The sequence below is a fragment of the Staurois parvus genome, unplaced genomic scaffold (genome assembly GCF_062004578.1).
Source record: "Staurois parvus isolate SC_StPar_1 unplaced genomic scaffold, SC_StPar_1.0 ptg000439l, whole genome shotgun sequence".
Taxonomy (NCBI): Eukaryota; Metazoa; Chordata; class Amphibia; order Anura; family Ranidae; genus Staurois; species Staurois parvus.
In genome coordinates this window covers 3,552,745-3,577,835 of record NW_028318235.1, presented here as the reverse complement: position 1 = coordinate 3,577,835, position 25,091 = coordinate 3,552,745, and the positions used below count along the sequence as shown (strand labels likewise).

The window sequence follows — 25,091 nt, the reverse complement described above, 5'->3', positions numbered from 1 at the left end:
GCTATATCTGCTACACGACTCACCTCATAGTGGGGCCATCCTGAGGACAGTGACTTGGTACCAACATGCAGCTAAACCCATCTCCACCATTAGGGAGCTCTGGTGAACATTAGTTAGTGCTTAGACTCCGCACCGTGAGTGATCCTGTGTCATCTGTCAGAACGACCTGCTACTGCACTTATCTAGCTGGTTGGTAGGAGTTTCTCTACTGCTATAGCTACTGGTCTCTGAGCCTGACCTTGACACTTAGGTTGGATTATGTTGTGCATTGTAATATTAGATATAGAAAAGTGGTATGGTATAATTACATATATGGCCATAATTCAGTGTCTAGTGGTATGTGGAAAAATATAACATCATGTCATTGGAATTGCAGACCTAAATTAACACCTCACTGCTAATGAGTCTTTGACAGGACCCTGAAGAGTTGAGGCTGTGGATAATAGTACTTAATTGCCTAACAAGCCATTAAAAGAATCCTCCGGACCTGGCAACCACAAAATCAGTAGGGAGGGAGAAGTCATTGCTTATGGAGGCTCCAAACAGTCTGGAAGCGTTACTTATTTTCAAAAGATCAGAGGGAATATGTTTAATTTCTCTTAAGATCCAAAGTTATTGTTTGTAGAGATGAATATGGTAATGTTGATAGAATGAACTATGAGCTGTATGCAGATTCAAAATGGTATATTCTGTCCTTAAAGAGCCACCTAGACTGACTAAATGGTTATATGGACCCAGTCCATGGTAGTCAAGGACTTGCTGTAATCAGGATGATGTGCTGATGTTAGAAATCCTAACTCTCACCTGGTTTGGAACAGCATTCTAAAAATGAATGCGTTGCCCTGTTTTCTTCACTTATTGCTGATTTTTATTCCTCTGTCCTTTTTACGTTCAATTAGATGGAAATTCTCCAAATTTCTCTGTGTGGATAGTTTCCCCTTAGAATTAAGGTGGAAACTTTTAGTTACCCGAAACTTTGTGGAGGCATGGGCTTTCCAGATCCAATTAGCTACCAAGCAATTAATTTAGCCAGAATTCTGGATTGGTGCAAACATACCAAGACCAAAAGCTGGAATACCCTTGATCAGTCGATTTCCCCTATCTCTCACCTGGGTCTCCCCTGGCTGCCTGGCCCACTTCCGACTTCTTTCAGCAATCATCCACTAATAGGAAATACTTACACTTAACTCACCTATGGTGTCAGTGATAAGTAACCCTGCCTTTCTACAGGGATCTCAATCTTGTCCTAGAGAAGAGAGTAGCTGAAAATCCATTTCAACCATCCGATCTATGATATTCACCCTATTCTCACACAGTAGTAAATATTACAGTAAATACTGTCCATTGAAGAACAGATGTGGCCAAACATCCTGAAATGTGTTTTTTCACAGGGTGAATCTTGGGGCAAATTTACACTAAATTAGCTTGATATACAGCATGACTATTCACCAAATAACTTTGGGTAGCCAATTGCCTATTACAACTTTGATAAATAGACCATATAGACTTGCAAGATGGTTCAAAGAGCATTATATACATGCTTCACAGACTAGACTGTTTTGATCATTGACAAATTAAATTATATTAGGGAATATGAATATAAACTGAAGCTGAAATAGTAATTAAATTATGGCTATGGCATGGAAGTGATCAGATGCTCAACAGAGATGTACATAAGCATCCATTAAATCTTAACATGAACAGTGTAAGTCTTCTGAAGCTTATTTGAAAACAAGGTGGAGTAATATTGGGGTTCTGGATCTCTAAACAGTCATGTATTTTCAAAGAACAAACTTCTTTATTTTTCCAAAAGGCAATCAAATCAGATTTATTCTCAGCAACAAACAACAGGCCACAAACTGTGGTACAAACTTTCACTTTACCACCAGCATAAACTTGTTCCAAAACAGGGCTTAAAATTTCTGCCTGGTCCAGAGGTCCAGAAAAGGTCACAAAAGTCCAGCAGTGTCTTAGCAGATAAACAGCCCTCAGCCCTCTCACATGCTCCTGCTCCACACAACACCTCATCAACACTACCTGCCCTTTTCACAACTTTCCTGCAGATGTGATAATCCTGAGTAATCAAAGCTGCTTCTCTTGCCATCTACTGTACCTTAAAAGAACCACAACCCAAACAATGGTGACATATATCTACCATTCAGGACCCATCCCTGGCGTCATTTACAGTGGTTACTGAATTTCTGTCATGCTGCCTTCAGCAAGATAAAATGATGTTGCCCAAACTGTAACTTTTTTTTGTTGGTTTTCTTTTTTTTTAAATTTCATATCAAAAAGCTAATATATCTGTACATTATTTTCTTTCTTGACTTCTGTAATTATTATTTTTGTACATATTTTGTGTACATGCATTATATTGCCAAAAGTATTGGGACACCCCTCCAAATCATTGGATTCATGTGTTCCAATCACCTCCATGGCCACAGGTGTATAAAATCTACCGGTAGCACCTAGGCACCTCTACAAACATTTGTGAAAGAATGGATTGCTCTCAGGAGCTCAGTGAATTCAAGTGAATTCAAGTGCAGTACCGTGATAGGTTGCCATCTATACAATAAGTCCATCCGTAAAATTTCCTTGCTACTATATATTCCAGTGTCAATTGTTAGTGGTATTATAACAAAGTGGAAGCAACTGGGAACAACAACAACTCAGCCACAAATTGGTAGGCCAAAATGACAGCTCGGGGTCAACTCATGCTGAGGCGCACAGTTAGTCGATAACTAAAGACCTCCAAAGTTTGTATGGCCTTCAGACTAAGCATAGAGAGCTTCATGGAAGGGGTTTCCATGGATGAGTAGCTGCATCCAAGCCTTACATCACCAAGTGCAATGCAAAGCATTGGATGCAGTGGTGTAAAGCATACCGCTACTGGAAACTAGAGCAGTGGAGACGTGTTCTCTGGAGTGATGAATCACGCTTCTCTGTCTGGCAATCCGATGGACATGTCTGGGTTTGGCTGTTGCCAGGAGAACAGTACTTGCCTGACTGCATTGTGCCAAGGGTAAAGTTTGGTGGGGGGTGGGTTTATTGTGTGGGATTGTTTTTCAAGGGTTGGGCTTGGCCCCTAAGTTCCAGTGAAGGGCAGTCTTAAGGCGTCAGCATACCAAGACATTGTGCACAATTTCATGCTCCCAGCTTTGTGGGAACAGTTTGGGGATGGCCCCTTCCCGTTCCAACATGACTGTGCACAGTGCACAAAGCAAGAGCCATAAAGACATGGATGAGCGAGTTTGGGGTGGAGGAACTTGACTGGTCTGCAAAGAGTCCTGACCTCAACCCGATAGAACACCTTTAAGATGAATTAGAGCAGAGCCTGCGAGCCAGGCCTTCTCATCCGACATCAGTGCCTGACCTCACAAATGCGCTTCTGGAAGAATGGTCAAACATTACCATAGACACACTTCTAAACTTTGTGGACAGCATTCCCAAAAGAGTTGAAGGTGTTAGAGTGCAAAGGGTGGGTGAACTCAATATTGAACCCTACGGACTGAGTTTCATAAAAGTTCAGGTGCTTTTGGCAATATAGTGTATATGCACTACTCACCTAGAAATATTATATATAGAAATGAATAAATAAAAGACTTCTGTGTAATAAACAAAGACTTCACAATGCTTAGAAAGATTGTTAAAAAATCAGCAATTGGAATGCGCTAAGATATATCAAAATTAATATCACAAATATGTGTATAAAAGTCCCAACATTATAAATACAAAAAACTTTTCAGTGAAAATAATCCATAAATTTCGTGCATATAAGTGTATAGAAGAAATGTCCAACACCCCAAAACAGAAAATTTTCTTCTTTAAACATGTAATTCCACCGTGCTTTATCCACCACCAAATGAATGGAATAAACTCACCAGAGCTCAATGCTGATTAGATTATAAATCAGCACAAGCGCGTTTGCTCTGGGAGCGATGAATAAGTAGATCATGAAGCAGCACTCTATAGTATAGACACTTCCAGATAGCAGGAACAATACTCTGCAGTGATTTTGAGGTATAGCCAAGACTCCTTATAAAATGATCATCCTCCAAATGTGTAGTAACATCACTTTTCGGTCTGTTGATTGCAAGTCAAGTGTGCCAATGGAAAAGAATAACCTTGTTTGTTCTCAGGAGATGGTCAGAAATGCGCTACACCACAGCCTTTTTTTTTTTTTTTTTTTTTGTTTTCTTAGAAAGATTGTTGTATTGTAATTGCTGCTAATCTGGGTGGGATTGCATTGTGTGGCTGCTTGTGTTCTGTGTCAAGGAGCGAGTAGGCCATTTTGAGTGCATGCAAATATGTCAGTATGTGGAAGATACAGTCAGGTCCATAAATATTGGGACATCGACACAATTCTAACATTTTTGGCTCTATACACCACCACAATAGATTTGAAATGAACGAACAAGATGTGCTTTAACTGCAGACTGTCAGCTTCAATTTGTGGGCATTTACATCCATATCAGGTGAACGGTGTAGGAATTACAACAGTTTGCATATGTGCCTCCCACTTGTTAAGGGACCAAAAGTAATGGGACAGAATAATAATCATAAATCAAACTTTCACTTTTTAATACTTGGTTGCAAATCCTTTGCAGTCAATTACAGCCTGAAGTCTGGAATGCATAGACATCATCAGACGCTGGGTTTCATCCCTGGTGATGCTCTGCCAGGCATCTACTGCAACTGTCTTCAGTTCCTGCTTGTTCTTGGGGCATTTTCCCTTCAGTTTTGTCTTCAGCAAGTGAAATGCATGCTCAATCGGATTCAGGTTAGGTGATTGACTTGGCCATTGCAGAACATTCCACTTCTTTCCCTTAAAAAACTCTTTGGTTGCTTTTGCAGTATGCTTTGGGTCATTGTCTATCTGCACTGTGAAGCGGCATCCAATGAGTTCTGAAGCATTTGGCTGAATATGAGCAGATAATATTGCCCAAAACACTTCAGAATTCATCCTGCTGCATTTGTCAGCAGTCACATCATCAATAAATACAAGAGAACCAGTTCCATTGGCAGCCATACATGCCCACGCCATGACACTACCACCACCATGCTTCACTGATGAGGTGGTATGCTTAGGATCATGAGCAGTTCCTTTCCTTCTCCATACTCTTCTCTTCCGATCACTCTGGTACAAGTTGATCTTGGTCTCATCTGTCCATAGGATGTTGTTCCAGAACTGTGAAGGCTTTTTTAGATGTTCTTTGGCAAACTCTAATCTGGCCTTCCTGTTCTTGAGACTCACCAATGGTTTACATCTTGTGGTGAACCCTCTGTATTCACTCTGGTGAAGTCTTCTCTTGATTGTTGACTTTGACACGCATACACCTACCTCCTGGATAGTATTTTTGATCTGGCCAACTGTTGTGAAGGGTGTTTTCTTCACCAGGGAAAGAATTCTTCGGTCATCCACCACAGTTGTTTTCCATGGTCTTCCGGGTCTTTTAGTGTTGCTGAGCTCACCGGTGCGTTCCTTCTTTTTAAGAATGTTCCAAACAGTTGTTTTGGCCACGCCTAATGTTTTTGCTATCTCTCTGATGGGTTTATTTTGTTTTTTCAGCCTAATGATGGCTTGCTTCACTGATAGTGACAGCTCTTTGGATCTCATCTTGAGAGTTGACAGCAACAGATTCCAAATGCAAATAGCACACTTGAAATGAACTCTGGACCTTTTATCTGCTCATTGTAATTGGGATAATGAGGGAATAACACACACCTAGCCATGGAACAGCCGGGAAGCCAATTGTCCCATTACTTTTGGTCCCTTAACAAGTGGGAGGCACATATGCAAACTGTTGTAATTCCTACACCGTTCACCTGATTTAGATGTAAATACCCTCAAATTAAAGCTGACAGTCTGCAGTTAAAGCACATCTTGTTTATTTCATTTCAAATCCGTTGTGGTGGTGTATATAGTCAAAAATATTAGAATTGTGTCGATGTCCCAATATTTATGGACCTGACTGTATATCTACCATAGGCCTGCACAGTTCTCAGTGCCAGAAAGAGGGATCTGAGTGTCTGTGGGTGTGGGTGGTTGCCTAGCTGCTGCGTGAGAGTTGGGAGGGGCACATCCGATAAACGCTGGTCTTCCAAAGAGGTGCACAGGGTTATACTACATTAGCAGTATAAACATATAATGTTGGGAAAATGTGCTCAAGTCTGTAGTACAGGGGTAGACAACCTTTTGAGCATAGCGTTTTTAAAGAAATAGTGTGTGCAAGTTATATAAAAAAAGTCAACTTTACACACTCAATCATGAAAAGGAAATGTTATACAGTAAATGCTGTAAACTATTTGAATAATAGTAAGAAAACATTGAGCTTTCAAGGATGGTAAATAATTTACCATTTTCCAAAACACATGTGCAGAACACATGTGCTGTGTGGCAAGTATGGTAAGGTTGAAATGCATGTGTAAGCCGATGACTTCTGTGAAATATACAGTTGGATATTAAGTGTGAGGTGATGGTGGTCCCCCTAATAACATTCTCTCAGATCAAACCTAATCTCTGCACCTTCAGACCCTAAATCAGCCATCATTTCTGCACCTTCACACCTCAGATCACCCCAATTCCTGCACATTCTGTCAGCTGCCATTAGAACCATGGCTAAATGTGATTGAAGCCTAAATTAGTAGTTCCCAATAGCTGTTATGTCAGAAAAGCCTTTAAAACCCTTCTCCCTCCACATTAAATCTTTTTTTGCATTGAGTTACTCATAAAAAGATTGCCGTGGAAGGGGTTAATAGCCATTTGAAGATAAACCTCTCTGGCTATATCCCCTCCAAACTGAGCCAGGAACATGGTTGCTGAGAGAGAGAAATGTTCAAAGGGAGGGCAGGTACCCCAGTAGCAAAAGCCATGCCATGAGCCGGCTTAGGCTAAAAGAGTGCTCTATCACAGAGGAGGAAAAATACTGAATATAATTAACCTTTTAAAGTGAGAACAAGCAGCCTGGGGAATCCGACTCAACATAGTTTCAGTGTGGAGAGCAACGCAGAAACCAACACCAGCGGGAATAGAGGTGGCTGGGCACCAGCCACGCTGCTTCTGTATGCAGCCACTGGTCAGCTTTATTGTTTGGGTGGTGGGTCTACCAGGATTCTCCTTAGGTGTCATTCTTGATGCTTTTGCGTGCCAGGGGTTGCCTACCCCTGCTGTAGTATATTTACAATTACCTAGCTCCTATAACACGTAAGGGCTGCAAACTTGCACCATCACTTTTTACACCATCAGTGGAAACCTTAGCACTTCATGTTCTCAGAACTACATTACTAAAACTACAGGACTTTTCTATACAATTCTGTCTAAATGCATCCCATGATATTCTACAGTCCTACTTTTAGGGTAACAAACCCACAGTGATACATTTTCACAGTCACAGACTGGTTCAGCAGGTATTATTATTATATAGGATTTATATAGCACCAACAGTTTGTGCAGAGCTTTACAATATAAGGGAGACAGTACAATTACAATACATTTCAGTAGAGAAGGAATATGAGGGCCCTGCTCGTGAGCTTACAATCTAAAGGTATCAATGGTTACCTGGACACATGCCACATCTTATGGAAGAACAATCACCGCATGTCAGACTTCAATTCAATAATGATCTCTGATACATTCTGACCAAAGAGAAACCTTTAAAAATAATTTGGCCTGGCTGAGCTATTATGAAATTTAAATCTGGGAGCCACAGCTCTAGAGTTTTTTTTTTTTAATTTATTGTGAGAATGCCATTAACAAGAACAATGGCTTCAACATTTGACCAAAAAGTCAAATCAAGAAAGATAATATATAATATGCTAGTATAGGCTGGGAGAGATGTAACAGTGCTGGGTCTAATGGTGTAATTTAAGACACATTTAATAGATTGTGGTTGGATTAGTAGGTAGCAAGCAAAGGAAAGAGGGATAAGCCTCAATTTTTTGATTATTAAATCCAATTTAATTTAAGAGGGGTGTGGAATGTCAATTGGAGGATCATTGGCTTAGATACCATTCAGTATATTGAAAGCATTGCAATATAGATTGTTGCGTATCTACGAGTAAGGTTTGAATGAAAGATTCCCAAATAATGAAGAAATGTTGGACCTGTAATTCCTTATGCAAGGAGGCCTCCACCCATTTGATGCGAAAAAAGTGGATAATTTAGGACAGTAGCTATGAATAAAGAGATAGTAGGGGGTTCTAGGCAGATCCACTTCATTACTTGCTGGCGCCCGGTGATTGACGTCGATCGGCACGGGTTGAGAACTGGTTTACTAACAGTTCTCCTCCCTCAGCTTGGGCACACTGCTTTGGATGGCTGTGCGCAGCACAGCCATCCAAAGCAGTGTGCTTACAGTGAAGCACACTGACACAGCCCCCTATGTAAAACACAGTTAACCCTTTGATCGCCCCTCATGTTAACCCCTTCCTGCCCAGTGCCGTTAGTACAGTGTCAGTGGGTTTTTTTTCAGCACTGATCACTTTATTGGTGTCAGTGACACCAAGTCGGTTCCCCCCAGTGTCAGAATGTCTTCCGCAGTCCCACAGTCCCGTTATAAGCCGCTGATCGCTGCCATTACTAGCAACAATTTAAAAAAAAATTCCAGTATCTATGCCGACATTTGTAAACGCCTAAACTTTCACGTAAACCAATCAGTTTACACATATTGGGATTTTTTTTTAGCAAAGACATTTAGCAGAATACAGTTTGACCTAAATTTATGACCATATTTGATTTTGTAAAAATTTTTTTCTGGACATGTTTAATAGCAAAAAGTAAAAAATATTTCTCAAAATTGGCGGTCTTTTTTTCTATATCGCTAAAAATAAAAAGCGCACAGATGATCAAATACCACCAAAAGAAAGCTCAATTCGTGAGGGAAAAAAGAGGACGTAAATTTCATTTTGGTGCAGCATTTCATAACCGCGCAATGTTCAGTTAAAGTAACTCGGTGCCATAATGCAAAAAATGGCCTAGTCAGGAAGGGGGGTAAATCCTCTGGAGTTAAACAGCACTTATTCGAAAGGTATAACGTACATTTTCACCTTCGTTCTGTAAAATGTAAAGATTCCTTCAAAAATGTACTAAATTCATACCAATATTTTAACTCAGGTCTTAAATATATGCCTGTGTATGTAAACAGTGTGTTTGCCACTGAACTGCAATTTTAAGGATAGTCTGTGCAGGAAAAAAATTGCTGCTGTGGGGTTTTTAAAAGGCTAAAAGATAATTCAAGTATTTGCCATTAAAACAGTGCACCAACAGAGCCTTCAGTGGGCAGGAGGCCTTGGTACTCCCACCATGAAGATGGAGGAGACTCTGGTTAGTATTGATATATTGATTGCGTATTGGTAATCTTGTATATTAGTTATCAACAGTGCAGCACTATACGTGCATATAATTTTATCGTTTATTGTGGGAACACAATTGGTGTTTGCGGCAGCTGTATTTTCACTTGCACCTTTTTGATACACACAAATATATATATATATATATATATATATACACACACACACAGGGGTTAGACAAAAAAAATGGAAACACTACATGATTTTCAGGTGTGACTTTCGTCATTCACTGAGTGTGCTGCTAGTATTACGGAGTCACGTCAGAGCTTACTGAGCTTCAAAAAGGGTGAATTGTTGGCGCCTGCTTAGCTGGTGCCTCTGTGACTGAAGTTGACAATTTATTTGTCGTGTCACGAGGTATCAAAGGTTATGACGGCATATACAGTTTCTGGGAAAATGTCACTTAATAAGCATAAGCGCGATCAAAATGGTCAACTAACCAAAAGAGACAAAAGGACATTATGTTTGATTGTGACGCGGAATAAGAAAACAGATGCTACAAAAGTATAGAAAATGAAAAAAGTGAGCGCTCATCCTAGAAAGCAGCTAAGCACTCTAAGTAACCAATAAATACTTATACAGAATAATATAAATAAAAGTGCAGCGCTAAGTAATAAATCTGAAAATTGTCCACTGGATGCTTGAATTCCTAATAAGGACTCTGCAAAGAGGTACTCCTCTTTGCTGTTCTTTCACATGTGTGTTTCACCTACATAGGTGAGCACAGAGAAACACACATGTGAAAGAACAGCAAGGAGGAGTACCTCTTTGCAGAGTCCTTATTAGGAATTCAAGCATCCACCTAAGAGGAGGAAGAATTTTGCTCTGCACCCTTGAGGAAAGGAAAGGCCAATCCACAGTAACCAGACCTGTTTCTTCTTGACCGAGGATCCATGAGCTTTTGATATATACTGCTTATATATATCCTCCTTCTGGTGAGTGCGCATTTCTGCTACTTCCTCACGGATCACCATTGTGGATTTCCATTTGTCACCTGGCACGTTTATATGAACTGGACTTACAATTTTCAGATTTATTACTTAGCGCTGCACTTTTATTTATGTTATAGATGCTACAAAAGTGACTGCAGAGCTCAATCTCAGGCCCGTGAAGACTGTTGACAATGTTGACCACACTCATGCTTATCAGACAATGTTTTCTATATGTAAATTACTTGTCTAGAAGTAGAATACGCCCAGGATGCTATTGTTCATTTATGTGCAACAGGAAGTCTGAGCAGAGGTCAGCATGGTATAGACCAGGGGTAGGCAACCTGAGAGCCGCAGGACTACAAGTTCCATCATGCCTCTGCAAGTCATAGCTGTAACTGTCAGTTTTGTAATCTTTGCAATGCCTCATGGGAAATGTAGTTCCACAACAGCTAGAGAGCCGCAGGTTGCCTACCCCTGGTATAGACTCACCCAGGTTTCAGCTTCTGGAGGTGTGTAAAGATCCATAGTCTGCCAGAGCTGCTTTAATAGGCCTCTGGAGGGCTTAAAGATCTCTCCCTGGTCTGGATTCTCTGTGGGGAGCTGTAGTGAGGGAGGGTAACATCCAATGCAGGATTTAGGTACCTTTTGAAAGTAAAGCTGGAAAGGGCAATCCAGTAGGTAGTTAGCAGCAAGCTGCTGTAGGTGACCCAGGAGAGGCTTCATGGCTCTGCGGTGCAGTAGACGGATGCAAGAAATATCAGTAAAAAAGTTTCCAGCTGAACTCTGCTAAAGTTGAGAGGGCCAGTAGAGATGCTCAGGGGTTCATTGCTGGTAGGTATTGTATACAAAGCTGGCTTTGGAGCTGAGGTAAAGCTGGAAAAATGGTAATGACAGTATCTTCCAACATAAAAGAACAAAAAAAACTTTATAAATATAGTAAATACTCTACACAACATATAACAGTAGAGGATATTCAGTTACATTTTAATGTATACAGCAAAAATGTAAGGCATGCTAACATCAAATGGACAGAGAGTTATCCAGTTGTGAAAGTGATACATGTTTGTTGGGATGTGTCTATTGTAAATAATAATATACTTATATTAAACATGAGTGTGGGTTTTAAATGTTTTTTTTTTTCAGTTATTTATATTCTTTTTAAACTGCATGCATACAACATGGAACATCTAGGCTTATTCTACTAGAGTGTTTTCTCATTAAGGGCTAGTTCACTCCACAATCCCTGAGCCCAGTATGCGTTTCCACATGAGCATTTAGATGTGTTTTTAATGCACTTGTGATATGTTCCATTGCATGTTTTTCAGCTTAAATTGTTTTTATTTTCAAAGAACTAAGCTAACTTTTCCTTTGAGTTCAGATCCTGCTTCATCCTTGTGCTTCTGCACACTACTGCGCAGTTTCCTACTAAACCAGGAAGTAGACTGGGGAATATGGATCATCAGGGGAGCCAAATTAAATGTTATTCTTTTTTTTTCTCCCCCTCGCAGTTATGCGAGTTCCAATGTTTTTACATACATTCTGATGCAAAAAAAAAACTCCACTAGAACTGAACGCAGTGGTGTGAACTAAGGTGACTGGAAAACACTGATTTTACTGTGTTTGCATTCAGGATGCGTTTAAAAAAAATGTACCTGAAAGTATCTGGTGTGAATAAGCCCTAAAAAAGTCCCATTGTAAAATGGTTTGTATTATGTAAAACAAAACTTATGTATGTGGAAAGTTTTACATTTGTTTGTTTCAGCTTAAATAGGGCAAATACGGTACACTATACAATGTGATGAATAATATTTTATATTTTAGATGCAATAATCGGACGCAGTGTGCAGTCGTAGCTGGACCAGATGTGTTTCCTGACCCATGCCCTGGGACTTACAAATATCTAGAAGTCCAATATGAATGTGTTCCTTACAGTATGTATAGTTTTTAATTTTTACCTACTAGTAATGATTTAGCCTATAATTGTGATTTAAATGTATGTATTTTTCTTACCTTGTACACATTTCCCACAATTATGTATTGTATTTCTAAACAAAATTTTATTATGCTACTTGCAGAGAAGTGTTTGAAAACCCAAAAAAGTACCATGTCAAAACTTTTTTTTTTCTGTAAATGAAGGGTTTATGGTGGTTTAGATGCACAGCCCTCTTTCTATTCAAACATAGCTTGTCACTGTTTGTAAGGCTTGTGTATATTCTCAGTCTCAGGTTGGGTCTCCTCTTTATTCAGAAACCTTACCTAAGGTTGATTTTTCCAAGCCTTCAATTAATCAGTATAATATTCTTCACAAAATAACACATTCCAATCTCTTCAGCTGCTAATAGGTTTTACTGGGATTGAATCATGAACTTAATGGAGTGATTTGCTTGCAATCTGTGGTCCATTCCCACTAGGGGAAGATTAGCTAACCAGAAATTAGTTTTGCAGCAGGGGCTAGGCAGTGGCTGTGGCCATGGAGGAGTCAAAGTGTACTGTGTATAGTGTTAGCGAAGCAGGGTACCCATTGGCACCAGAGGGCAAACCTAGTGTCCTGCCCATACATCAACAGTGAGGGGCCAATGCACATAATCTAAGGAGCTGCCTTGTCTTCACCAGAGCCCCTGAAGGTGGAGATGGGTTTGGCTGTAATCTACACCCAGATTGTGGCCATCTGACTCACCTGAGCAGGTATCAACTGGGAACTGAAAGCGACTATACAGAGAAGAATCTATGCAGTGCTGAGGCTCTGGGATCACAAGTATGTAGGGTACACAGTCCACACTGAAAGAAATGTGCACAGGAACAATACAAAAGCACAGATGAGGAACACACGCTAGGAGTGCACAAGTGCGAACAATGAGAGGCTGGGTGGAACACACAGGGAATCACACTGGTGTAGAAGAATAGGTAGTTGATTGGATACACAGGTATACATGTGATGAACAGAGACTGGTTGCTGGTGTCAGTGCACAGTCACTGCAGCAGGATGCAGATTGGGGAACACAAGTATCATTGGAACAGGTTGAAGTGCACAGAAATCACAAGGTTGGATGCAGACTGGAGTAGAGGAAGAGAGATACAGTAAATGGCGCTGGAGAATGTTGGGGCCACAGAGGCAAAGCAAGGAGACGCTGGTTCATAGGAGAGCTCACTAGAAATGCAGGGAGGTCCAGTTGCTAATGTGTGCATGTGTTGCTTGAACCCCAAACAACCTTCATGCTTTCCTTTTAAGATGGTGCCCCTTCCGTGATTAGCAGGGACACCAAAGGAAGCAGGAATCTGGTGGACGTACATAGAGGGAAAGACCTAACACTGGAGCAGGGAACACATTTATGCCATTACCCCCCTTCTATAGGGCCTCCTCACTCTCTTGTGATCAATTTTTTAAAGGGAAACCTCAAAGGCTATGACCCAATACCTTTCTTCAGAAACAAAGCCCTTCCAGTCTATTAGTTGATGGAGTTCCCCACAGGAAAACTTGAAATCCGGCATGTGGTGAACCTCTTATTCTTGGGATGGTTTAGTAAGAGGAGTAACCAATGAAGTAGAGATGTGAAAAAAATCTATTTAAAAACCAGCGAATTAAAGGCAAACCTTTTTTATTTTCTTTTTGGATAGAGAAACCCCTGTCAGTTTTTTGTTTTTTTTTTGCCATCTGTGTCCCATTGAAGAGATTTCCCTTTGCTTCCTGTCCTATAGCCAAAACAGAAAGTGAGAGGAAATCCTTCCAAAGAAAGGGAATCTCTAGGTGTCATGAGGGTCAACAGAACAAGTGTACCCATTGGAAGACTTCCCCCTATTCCTGTTCTGATGTCAACTCCAAAATTTAAAATTTTTGAAGAGCATATTTCTGACCAGCCTGAATCCTGTACAGACTAATAAAAGAAGTCCTCAATAATTTTCTATTATCCCCAGATATTCCATATCAGTAGTTAGTTAACTATGTTGGTTACTTTGGATGATGTACAGTTGTGACCAAAATTATTCAACCCCCACTGAAATTGAGTGTTTTGGCCAGTTTGACATTGCTTTTGATCATTCAGTCATCTTGCTTACATTTACATTAAAGAGGCACTTGTAGGTCAGACAAATATAACATAACAGTTATAATGAAATAACCACAAATGTCTTTTCTGTGCTCACAGCATTATCAGTTTTATTCAACCCCCAAGTGACATTCAATCTTAGTACTTAGTACAGCATCCTTTTACAGTTATAACAGCTTTTAAACGTGAAGCATAGCTTGACACAAGTGTCTTGCAGCGATCTACGGGTATCTTCGCCCATTCTTCATGGGCAAAGGCCTCCAGTTCAGTCACATTCTTAGGCTTGCGCACTGCAACTGCTTTCTTTAAGTCCCACCAGAGGTTCTCAATCGGATTTAAGTCTGGTGACTGCGATGGCCACTCCAAAATGTTCCAGCCTTTCCTCTGCAACCATGCTCTAGTGGACTTGGAGGTATGCTTGGGATCATTGTCCTGTTGAAAGGTCCAACGTCTCCCAAGCCTCAGGTGTGTGACGGACTGCATCACGTTTCCATCCAATATCTCCTGGTACTGAAGAGAATTCATGGTACCTTGCACACGCTGAAGCTTCCCTGTACCTGCAGAAGCAAAACAGCCCCAAAGCATGATTGACCCTCCACCATGCTTCACAGTAGGCAAGGTGTTCTTTTCATCATAGGCCTTGTTCTTCCTCCTCCAAACATAGCGTTGATCCATGGGCCCAAACAGTTCTAATTTTGTTTCATCAGTCCACAGAACACTATCCCACAACTTTTGTGGTTTGTCCACATGGCTTTTGGCATACTGCAGTCGACTCTTCTTATTCTTTGGAGACAGCAAGGGGGTACGCCTGGGAGTTCTGGCACGGAGGCCTTCATTACGCAGTGTGCGTCTTATTGTCTGGGCTGAAACTTCTGTACCCACATCTGACAAATCTTTTCTCAGTTCCTCAGCAGTCACACGGGGACTTCTCTCCACTCTACGCTTCAGGTAGCGCACAGCAGTCGAAGTCAGCATCTTCTTTCTGCCACGACCAGGTAGCGTTTCAACAGTGCCCTTTGCCTTGAATTTGCGAATGATGCTTCCTAAGGTGTCTCTTGGTATGTTTAACATCTTTGCAATCTTCTTATAGCCATTGCCCTTCCTGTGAAGAGAAATCACCTCTTCTCTTGTCTTCCTGGACCATTCTCTTGCCTTCACCATGTTTGTAACCACACCAGTAAATGTCTAGAAGGAGCTGAGTATCACAGTCATTTTAAAGCTGCCTAATTGGTGCTTATTATGCTTGATTGCTGCTCGGTGACATCCACAGGTGTTTTCAATACCTGATGGAAAGCACCTGTATGAACCTCTGTTCTTCAGAGTGGTAGTCTTTAAGGGGTTGAATAATTGTGGCAATGAAGAAACCACATAAGAACCATTTACTACTGTATTACATAAACAATTGATGTCATTTTAGTTGCATTTGGGTAGTTACAACGTCCTTGTAGGATTTGATTCTGAATACAATTCCAAATGTACACTATAGTCCCTAAACCCCTTTACAGCATTGGGGGTTGAATAATTTTGGTCACAACTGTAATTTCAGGATTGCTGATGCCACCTTTTGTTTCTGGGGAAGTGAGAAAAAGTTTGGTGTGTCAGAAGACTTTAGGCTTATGAGGTACACCCTAAAAAAAAACTTACAGAATATGTAAACCCAACACTTCATATTTCTGATATATGCCTACTGAACAAGTACTTGTATGAAAATGTATCCTATTCTCTTTGTATTGCTACCTTTTTATGAAATCCCTGGTGATCCTTCAAGTCTCTCTGCTTTCCTGTTAATAACTGACCATACTAAGTAGGAGAACACAGTGTGGTTAGTTTCCTGGCTGTGCTGGAACGATCCAATGATCAGACTTGTGCTGACACCACCTCCCTGCACATCCTTTCACTGGGAAGATCAGTATGTTGCTGTTTCTTCTACCCTAGCTTTTCATGCAGCTGATTAGAGGGTATGTGATCACTTCTAAAAAGGGGGAAATGTATTTATAATGTTTTTATATGTATAATTAAATGTTCTATCTTTCTATTTTAAACTGAATGGGTTGTTTTACAAGGTGAGGGTTTACATGTGGAGTACTTTAATTTATATTCCTACACCCTGGTACTCTTTTCCTGCAGCATAAATATTGCTGCTAATATCTAAGCAATCCAGCGGGCATTTTAATAGCTAGGTCCCTCTCCTGCTTTTGTGTGCTCATATACAAAAAGAAAATAATGCCTAACATTCCCATGATCTTCATGATCTAAATAAAGTTTATAATATGCATTTAATATTGATGGTGATAATTTACTCCGCATAGGATTCATAATATACCGTCTTTTTTTGGCAGCTTTGCTCTAGACTGCTGCTAAACGTTTTTCTTTTGTATGCTCATACCTGCAAATGGCATTTATAGACATCATCAAATTAAATACATTGTATCAATATAATTGTTCGAATGTATTTACACTAGTTATTTGAGATACAGATCAAAGGAATTTATTTTCGTCAGTGCATAATATCAATACTATCTTCTTTAAACTACTAAATATCACCTGCCTATGTAATGGGAAATGAGGGGAGCATTGGGGAGGGGGGGGGTTAGCTCGTAGTTGAAACTGTGACAAAGGAAAGTGAGCATAAGAAAATATTGCCTAAACACAAGAGCCATGTATATTCTGACTTGAATCTTGTTGTGCTTTGTGCATTTCTTACATAACTGTCCAGATTTGTCATTGTGTAGAAGCTTTCTGTAATAAAGACCAGTCACTGCTGTTCTCTATCCTTGCACTGGTCCTGTATCCACCCCCACCTCTGGTTTTCTGCAGCCAGTCTTTAATGGCTGAGCTGCTGCATTCCTTCCACAGTTCTGTTCTCTGCACAGGCAGAGTGATGATATCACAGCCTTATTTACAAGGTAATAACTGAGTTTGCAAAGGCATTTAGTGCACACAAAATAGATTTATATCCTTTGTAGTTATTGATGAATATATTTCAGAGAGTTTTTGTGCCTACGGCTTTAATTCAGTCAAGAATGGGATTCAAAAGCCTTTAGTAGGTCTGATGATAAAATTTTGGGGTGAGCGGTAGAAAACCGCAGATCTTTAAAAAAAAACAACAACTTTACATCACTGTAAGTACTTACGCACACTGGATGTTTTCTCAGCTGCTATTTTTGGCTTTTGATGTTTTTTTCTACAGCCATTAAACTACCCAGCATGTTATCCTATGTGTCCATGTACACATAGACTGTAATCAACATTTTTTGGCTGGAAAAAAAACCCAGAATTAGTGGGTTTCTAGAGGATTTTTTAGCTTTAAAAACGCTCTAACCCTGAAAAACGCCGCAAAATGCGGTAAATTGCAGCAAACCAGCATTTTTGGACTTTTTTTGACCAAAAAAATAATTTTTTTGTTCAAAAAAAGACTAAAAAATGCAAACGCAAAAAAACGCCACTAAACACTAATACAAAAATGCTAAAAACCTCACGTTTTTAATGTGACTTTCCACAGCCAACGTTACCAGCATTCTTAAAACACCCAGTGTGCATGGAGCCTTAGTCAGTTTTGGATACCTTGAGCCTGCATTTACATTTTGAATTTTGTAACCATGTGCAAAATTGCTGTGTGGTTGATTTACTAATGCAGGCCATAGATTCGGAGAAAAACGGCAGATTTTTCTTTTAAAAAACGAAAATTCGGTCGTTCAAGCGGCCAACGTTACCATCAATGGTAAAAAAAATCGGCTGATTTTCATCCCTTCTACAGCCGGCAAAAAGTGTCCCTGCAGAGAGCTCCGCTATTTCTGACAGTTCTCTGACAGTTCCTTCACATTTACAGCGGTTGAAACATTGTATCTATTTGTTTCCATTTAGGATATGTTTTTATTCGGAAACAAATAGATACATTGTTGCAACCGCTGTAAATGTCAAAGAACTGTCAGAGAACTGTCAGAAATAGCGGAGCTCTCTGCAGAGACACTTTTTGCTGGACTGGAATTCTTCTTATTTTCATTCTTCTTCCTCATCCTCATCTTCTTCTTCATCATCATCCTCATCCTCTTCATCCTCATCCTCTTCTTCTTCATCCTCATCCTCTTCTTCATCATCCTCATCCTCTTCTTCTTCATCCTCATCCTTCTTCTTCTTCTTCTTCTTCCTCATCCTCTTTTTCTTCTTCATCCTCATCCTCTTCTTCTTCTTCTTCATCCTCATCCTCTTTTTCTTCTTCATCCTCATCCTCTTCTTCTTCTACATCCTCTTCTTCTTCTTCTTCATCCTCGTCCTCTTCTTCTTCATCCTCATCCTCTTCTTCTTCTTCATCCTCGTCCTCTTCTTCTTCATCCTCATCCTCTTCTTCTTCTTCATCCTCATCCTCCTCTTCTTCTTCCTCATCCACTTCTTCTTCTTCATCCCCCTCCTCTTCTTCTTCTTCCTCATCCTCTTCTTCTTCCTCATCCACTTCTTCATCCTCATCCTCTTCTTCTTCTTCTTCTTCTTCTTCTTCATCCTCATCCTCTTCTTCTTCATCCTCATCCTCTTCTTCTTCTTCCTCATCCTCATCCTCTTCTTCTTCATCCTCATCCTCTTCTTCTTCTTCCTCATCCTCATCCTCTTCTTCTTCTTCCTCATCCTCATCCTCTTCCTCTTCTTCTTCTTCCTCCTCATCCTCTTCTTCTTCTTCATCCTCATCCTCTTCTTCCTCTTCCTCTTCCTCATCCTCTTCTTCTTCTTCTTCATCCTCTTCTTCTTCCTCTTCTTCTTCTTCTTCATCCTCTTCTTCATCCTCTTCCTCTTCTTCTTTTTCTTCTTTTTGTCTTCCTCTTGCAGGTCACTGCTCATGCGCAGATTTTTTATCGGCAAAAAATCGGCCCACTAATTGCCGCGAAAATCGGCCGATCGGCAAAATCGGCCGATTTTTTTCCAACTTTACAGAAAAAAAAAATGGCCAAAATACCGAAAAACGGCCGACCAAATAGCCCACTAACGATCCGAAAATCGGCCGATTTTATTTTCGGCCGAAAAATCGGCCGATTTTCGACCCATCTATGGCCTGCATACAACTGGAGAGTGCAAGATCTGGTGCAGCTGTGCATGGTAGCCAATCAGATTCTAACTTCAGCTTGTTTAATTAGGCTCCATGCACACTGGGCATTTTAATAACACTGGTAACGTTAGCTGTGTGAAGTCATGTTAAAAATGTGAGTTTGTCAGCGTTTTTGCATTAGCGTTTAGCCGCGTTTTTTGCATTTGCATTTTTTAGCATTTTTTTACCAAAAAAAAGTTTTGGTTTTTTTTGCTCAAAAAAAGTCCAAAAATGTTGGTTTCCTGTGATTTACCATGTTTTGCCACATTTTTGAGCATTAGAGCGTTTTTTCAGCTAAAAAACTCCTCTACAAACCCACTAGTTCTGTTTTTTTTTTCCAGCCAAATACACCCCTGCCATAAACCGCTGATTACAGTCTATGTGTGCATGGACACATAGGATAACATGCTGGGGACTTTACTGGCTATATAAAAAAAGTCAAAAAACAAAAACAGCAGATGTAAAAACGTCCAGTGTGTATGAGTGTAGCAATTGTGCGCACAAATATGGACGCGGACGTCCATGTTGCTAAAGATCCCCCATCTTGTGCCATTCTCACTCCAAAATCAGCCCCCCTCCCTTTCTGTTGAGTGACATGTGGTCTGTGTGTGTGCTGAGTTCAGGAGAGCACAGGGCACAGCTGGATACCCTTGATGATTGTAAACCCAATTAGCTGATGCCAGGGTGTCTGTCCCACTCTTGATCTGAAGCTCATCGTAAAACTATAAACCCGTCAGTCACTGGACTTCAAAAGCATTCCGGGATAGCAGTAAAACATATATCCCATGTGAAAACACTTTTTCATACAATTTTGTAATTTCTCGTAGGTAATACATACAATGAAACAAGACATATATTCAGAGAGGTTATTTTAATACAAGTCACCTGATACCTTACACCCCTAGATTACATCTACCCCAGAGCAGAAAGCGATATCTCCTTAACCGTCACAGCCAGGTATGTCATATGTGATGTCTGGATGTTCAGAATATCATTCTGCATATTATCCTGCCAGTGGATAGGATGCTACCTGTACCATGATATAAACTGCGAGGGATTTGGTCATAGCCTGAGTTCCCCACTTAAACACCCCTCCCCAAATGAGGCGATTGGTTCTCTGCTTTAAGGAGACACCCTGCTGGTGGACTAGAAAATAGGCTGTCAGGCCTGAGAGAGATTAGATGAAGAGATCTCCCTTTTAACATCAGGAACCAACTTTGGGAGAAAAGGCACCCTTATGTTCGGACACTTGAACGCTGCTTAAACCAGGATTTCTGCAAGTATTCTACCTTCTTAAAGTTCTTTCTTTATCTCCCTGTTGTGTTATTGCTCTCTGTATTTATTTATATATATTGGCTACATCTTTTTCTGTAAATATTTTTATTGCACCATTTTGACCTTTTTAGTAATAAATCCTATTTTCTGAAAAGTGTTGAACGGTTAAAGCTCTTTAATGCAAACTAAGAATCACTGTCTCTGAAGAGTGCTACTGTGCATTTGAAACTTCTGCATACATCTGCCTGCGGTGACAGTGTGTATACAGACGCTTATTCAAACATCATAGCATTACTGCTAAGATTGGCGAGTTTCCTCCTTCTCTGTACAAAAAGGCGGTGGTGGCAGTGTGAAGGGTTAATTGAGTAATTAACCTGACCCAGTAACAATCGCTCCCAGGCTGCTTGCACACAGATTGTGGTCCAGTGAGCTAGAAAATCTTTGTGCAGGTTGCAGCTGAGTGTGGCATTGTTATGCACGTGACAGCGCGGTTTTAGATTGGCTATTCCTTCGGTCATGAGTTGGTGAGAAGGGCTGGGGATCTGAGGACTAAGGCTTTATCGAGAAAAAACCTGGACACGGATTGGTTTCTATGCAGAGCTACAGATTTTGTACTCTTCAGTTTTAGTTTCAACCCTACCATGTATTTGTGCACATTTTTGTGCCCTATGTGCATCAAACACAGCAAATTGGCTTATTTACCTTTTTTTGACAGATGAGTTTTGTTTATTTTTTATTTATTACAGGTACTTATATAGCGCTGTCAACTTACTCAGCTCTTTACGTATATATATTGTACATTCACATCAGTCCCTAACCCTCAAGTAGTGTACAAGCTAAGGTCCCTAACTCACATTCATATATACACATACTAGGGCCAATTTATACAGAAGCCAATTAACCTGCCAGCATGTCTTTGGAGTGCGGGAGGAAACTGAGTACCTGGAGGAAACCCACACAGGCAAAGGGAGAACATGCAAACTCTAGGCAAGTGGTGCCATGTTGGGATTCAAACCAACTATTCTAGTGCTACCAGGTGGAAGTGCTAACCATGTAGCCATTGTGTTTTTATTTGCGTGTTTTGCCTCACTTTTTTCAGTGCAACAAACATGTTTCTTTTATTTGTTTTTTTAATTTGCCATTTACACCCTGGTCATATCAAACCGAATTTTGAAATCGTGAGACTTACAGTGAAGTCAAACGATTTCAAAATCGGGTGACCTGCCGATTTCCTTGCGATTTGCAAGCCATCTGACAGATGTCTATGCAAATTACAGCAAAAGTAGTGCATGCACTACTTTTGAAATCGGTGCGGCTCCGACCAAGTCGGAACCGTACCGATATGACCGTTCTGATAGGGTGCAGACAATAGGGTGCGACTTGGCGTACTATTTGCAAATTGCATGCCAAATCGCACCCAATGTGACCAGGGGCTTAAGGTGCCATTCACAATGAACATCTGATTCATTGATCCCAATTAGGGATTTGGGTTTTTTTTTGTTTATATCATTTTGTTATTTTTCACTACATTGGGTCCAGTTGGGACCAATTTGTTATTTCACGTTTCTGTGTCACGTGTACGTGTGTCACAATAGATCCCTAGAGGTTCAGATCACTTTGGATACATCACTATATTTGTTATTTAAATATCTTATTATTTTATATGCATTTTGTATGTATGTTTGTTTATTCATATGGGTTGTATGGATTAGCGCTACCCCAATTTATTTATTTATTTATGCATTAACACCTATAGGTTTAGGATTGGGTTTTAGCAGCTTATATTAGGTATATATCACTATTATTATTTAGAAGCGCCGGAGGATCACATTATCATGTATGTATGATTGATAGGTTATGAAAAAAGAAACAAAAGTATATTTTTTGTGGTAGATAATGCACTGTTTTCTGTTCAGCTAGGTTCAGTTCTTTCATTTGATCCTAAGATAGTCCTAATGAAGCTATATATGAGAAATGCATTGACCTTGTATATCTAAAATTGTATGACCTTGTATATTTAAAATAATATAAGTTATGTAAACTGTATATATTGCAATTGTTTATTGGAAATTGCGCGCTCAAATTTCTTTTAAATTTGTGTTTTTTTGTTTTTTTAAAGTAAAAATACATGAAATACAAGTTTTATGAACTGTTAGTGTCATCTTATGTGTGCCAGTAAAGTCTGTAGTTTTTTTTTTTTTTCTTGTTTTCCTTTTAGATTAGGATAATAGAATGTGGTGCTGGGGTGGTAGTTTCTTTATATGATAAAGTAATAAAAACCCCACAGATGTTCTAATCATTTTCCAATCTATTGAAAACTAAATAAGTATTGCCTTTAGTTATACTTTTAAGTGCTAGTATCTTCTGGCACAAAATGTGCTGGTCTTCAAAGCAGAATACAGAATAGTGGTGAGCATGCAACAGTTTACATAAGAGAGGGTAACGATCCATGTAACCATTTTGTCAGACCTTCTTTCTGTGACGTTCAGCTTGATTCCCCACTGCAGAAATTTTGAGGCATTTATGCTGCTATCTGTAAATTCCATTCTGAGTAAATTGAAGACTAGTCACATCTTAGCATAAAGAGAGGGAAAGCTGTTGCCAGCCTTTTTCAGGGACAAGCTGAAAAGTGATATATTTCACAATACTGATGTATAAAGCTACACATGTATATAGAAACTAGAAATTAAAGCAGTATTGAAGAATCACTAAACCCACAACAGTAAAATCAGTCTGTATATGCAGTAAAGCTTGCTTGTTGTACTCACTGTGGAAGGGGGTAATCCTCCGCATTGTGTAAAAAGGCTGTTCGATCCAGTCTTCTCTAATCCTCCCCTTGTTCCACAGTCCTTATTCATCTACTGATTGCACAGAGCTCTAGGAGGCACTGCACATGCTCAGTTTAGTGTGTATTTCTGTATTGCTAGAGAGTGCATGTGACCAGTACAGGGCCAATCAGCACTGTCCAGGCAGAGGGTCAATCAGCACTGTCCAGGCAGCCTCATAGGATAGTCAGAGGAGAATGAAAAGTCCTCCTACAAGCTTTAACCAGTGCTTGGCCGGACACTGATGGAATTCACAAGACTTCTATATACTGCTGATGAGAAAAGGTATTTAGCAGTTTATATTTACTAAAATAATTGCATTTATATATTCTGTGTACTGGGTGGAAGATCGGATATAATGAATGCAGAGTCCTGGGTTTAGTAATACTTTAAACCCAAAAGCAAACATTTGTTATATTGCAGCTTTCTAATTCTTGGATGTGATGGCTGTATTAGGTTCCTTTTTTAGACTTTTTCTTTTTTTTTTTTTTTTTTCATCATATGGTGATCCAGCCAATACGTTTTTTTTTTTTAACAGAAAAACTCTCTTGCAGGTACAAGGTTGAGGCAAACCAGGGGTGACTTACAATTATCAGCTTTTCTCTATTTATGTAAAATCTTTATCCCAAAAGAAAAAAAAATGTTTGCTGTAACTGCTTATTAAGTATTCGCTGGAGTTCAGCTTCAATTTGTTAGTGTATCTAAATCTGCTAGTACAGCTAACACTCCCCTCCCCCCAGACTGACAATGCTGCTGTCCAAATTTGCCCCCTTGTACGTATTCATCCAGAGCGATGTCTGTATAAATACAGGGGTGTTACTGGCCAGATCACCAGGGGAAAACAGAAGGAAAAAGCCAAATAAAATAAAACTGATGCTGCCACCACATCTAATGATAGGTACAGTAGATGCATTATATTACAGTTTTGGTTTTAATACCTCTTTAAAGTTCCACTTTAACGCTTTGTCCCCCACTCCCAATTAAGGATTGGCTCCTTTTGGGGAGCGGGTACCCAAATTTGACAGGTACCCATTCCCACTTCTGCTGAGATTGGCTAGACGAGCGGAAGTTGTCCTCCCCCCTCCATCTCCGTAGTCTTCTGGGACACGTGACAGGTCCCAGAAGACTAGGGGGCCATTCAGAAAGTGCAGCGCTTCTCGTGCGTGTGCTGTCACAGCCAGGTGCCCACACTAAAGAAGGGACAGGTAAGTGGCTGTATTTTAAAAGTCAGCAGCTACAGTTTTTTTTCCAGCTAGAACACCGCTTTAGGATACAAGGTTGGCACAAAAAACAAATACTAAAATGACAAATCTTTATTTTATGATCATTAAAAAATGCACACAATTTCTAAAGCGTAGATCTTTACTTAGCTGGCTCAGGGCCCTAAAACATCTCCATAAGATTGTTGAAACCTATTTGAACTAAGTCAGTCAGTCACACCATTGGTCACATGCACCCCCCATCTCCCCTGTCATTCTATTTTCTTAATTTCTCTTCCTGACCGGTCCTTCCCCATTTTTCTGTTTTCCTCTTTACTTTATTTATCTCTCACCACCGAGGCAAACTTTGCCTCCGGTTTCCAGCAGTCACATGC

The 25,091-nt window shown here is 40.1% G+C and overlaps 1 protein-coding gene across 16 annotated transcripts in view; it reads left to right on the top strand.

The window, feature by feature from the left end:
* The window catches only part of ADGRL3 (adhesion G protein-coupled receptor L3), a 1,097,183-nt gene that overhangs the window by 229,808 nt on the left and 842,284 nt on the right, over nucleotides 1-25,091 (top strand). For all 16 annotated transcript variants that reach the window (XM_089687883.1, XM_089687880.1, XM_089687882.1 and 13 more), the window contains exon 4: nucleotides 12,102-12,211. In XM_089687883.1, coding sequence (XP_089544009.1) covers nucleotides 12,102-12,211 — 110 coding nt within the window. The remainder of the gene's footprint in view (nucleotides 1-12,101; nucleotides 12,212-25,091) is intronic.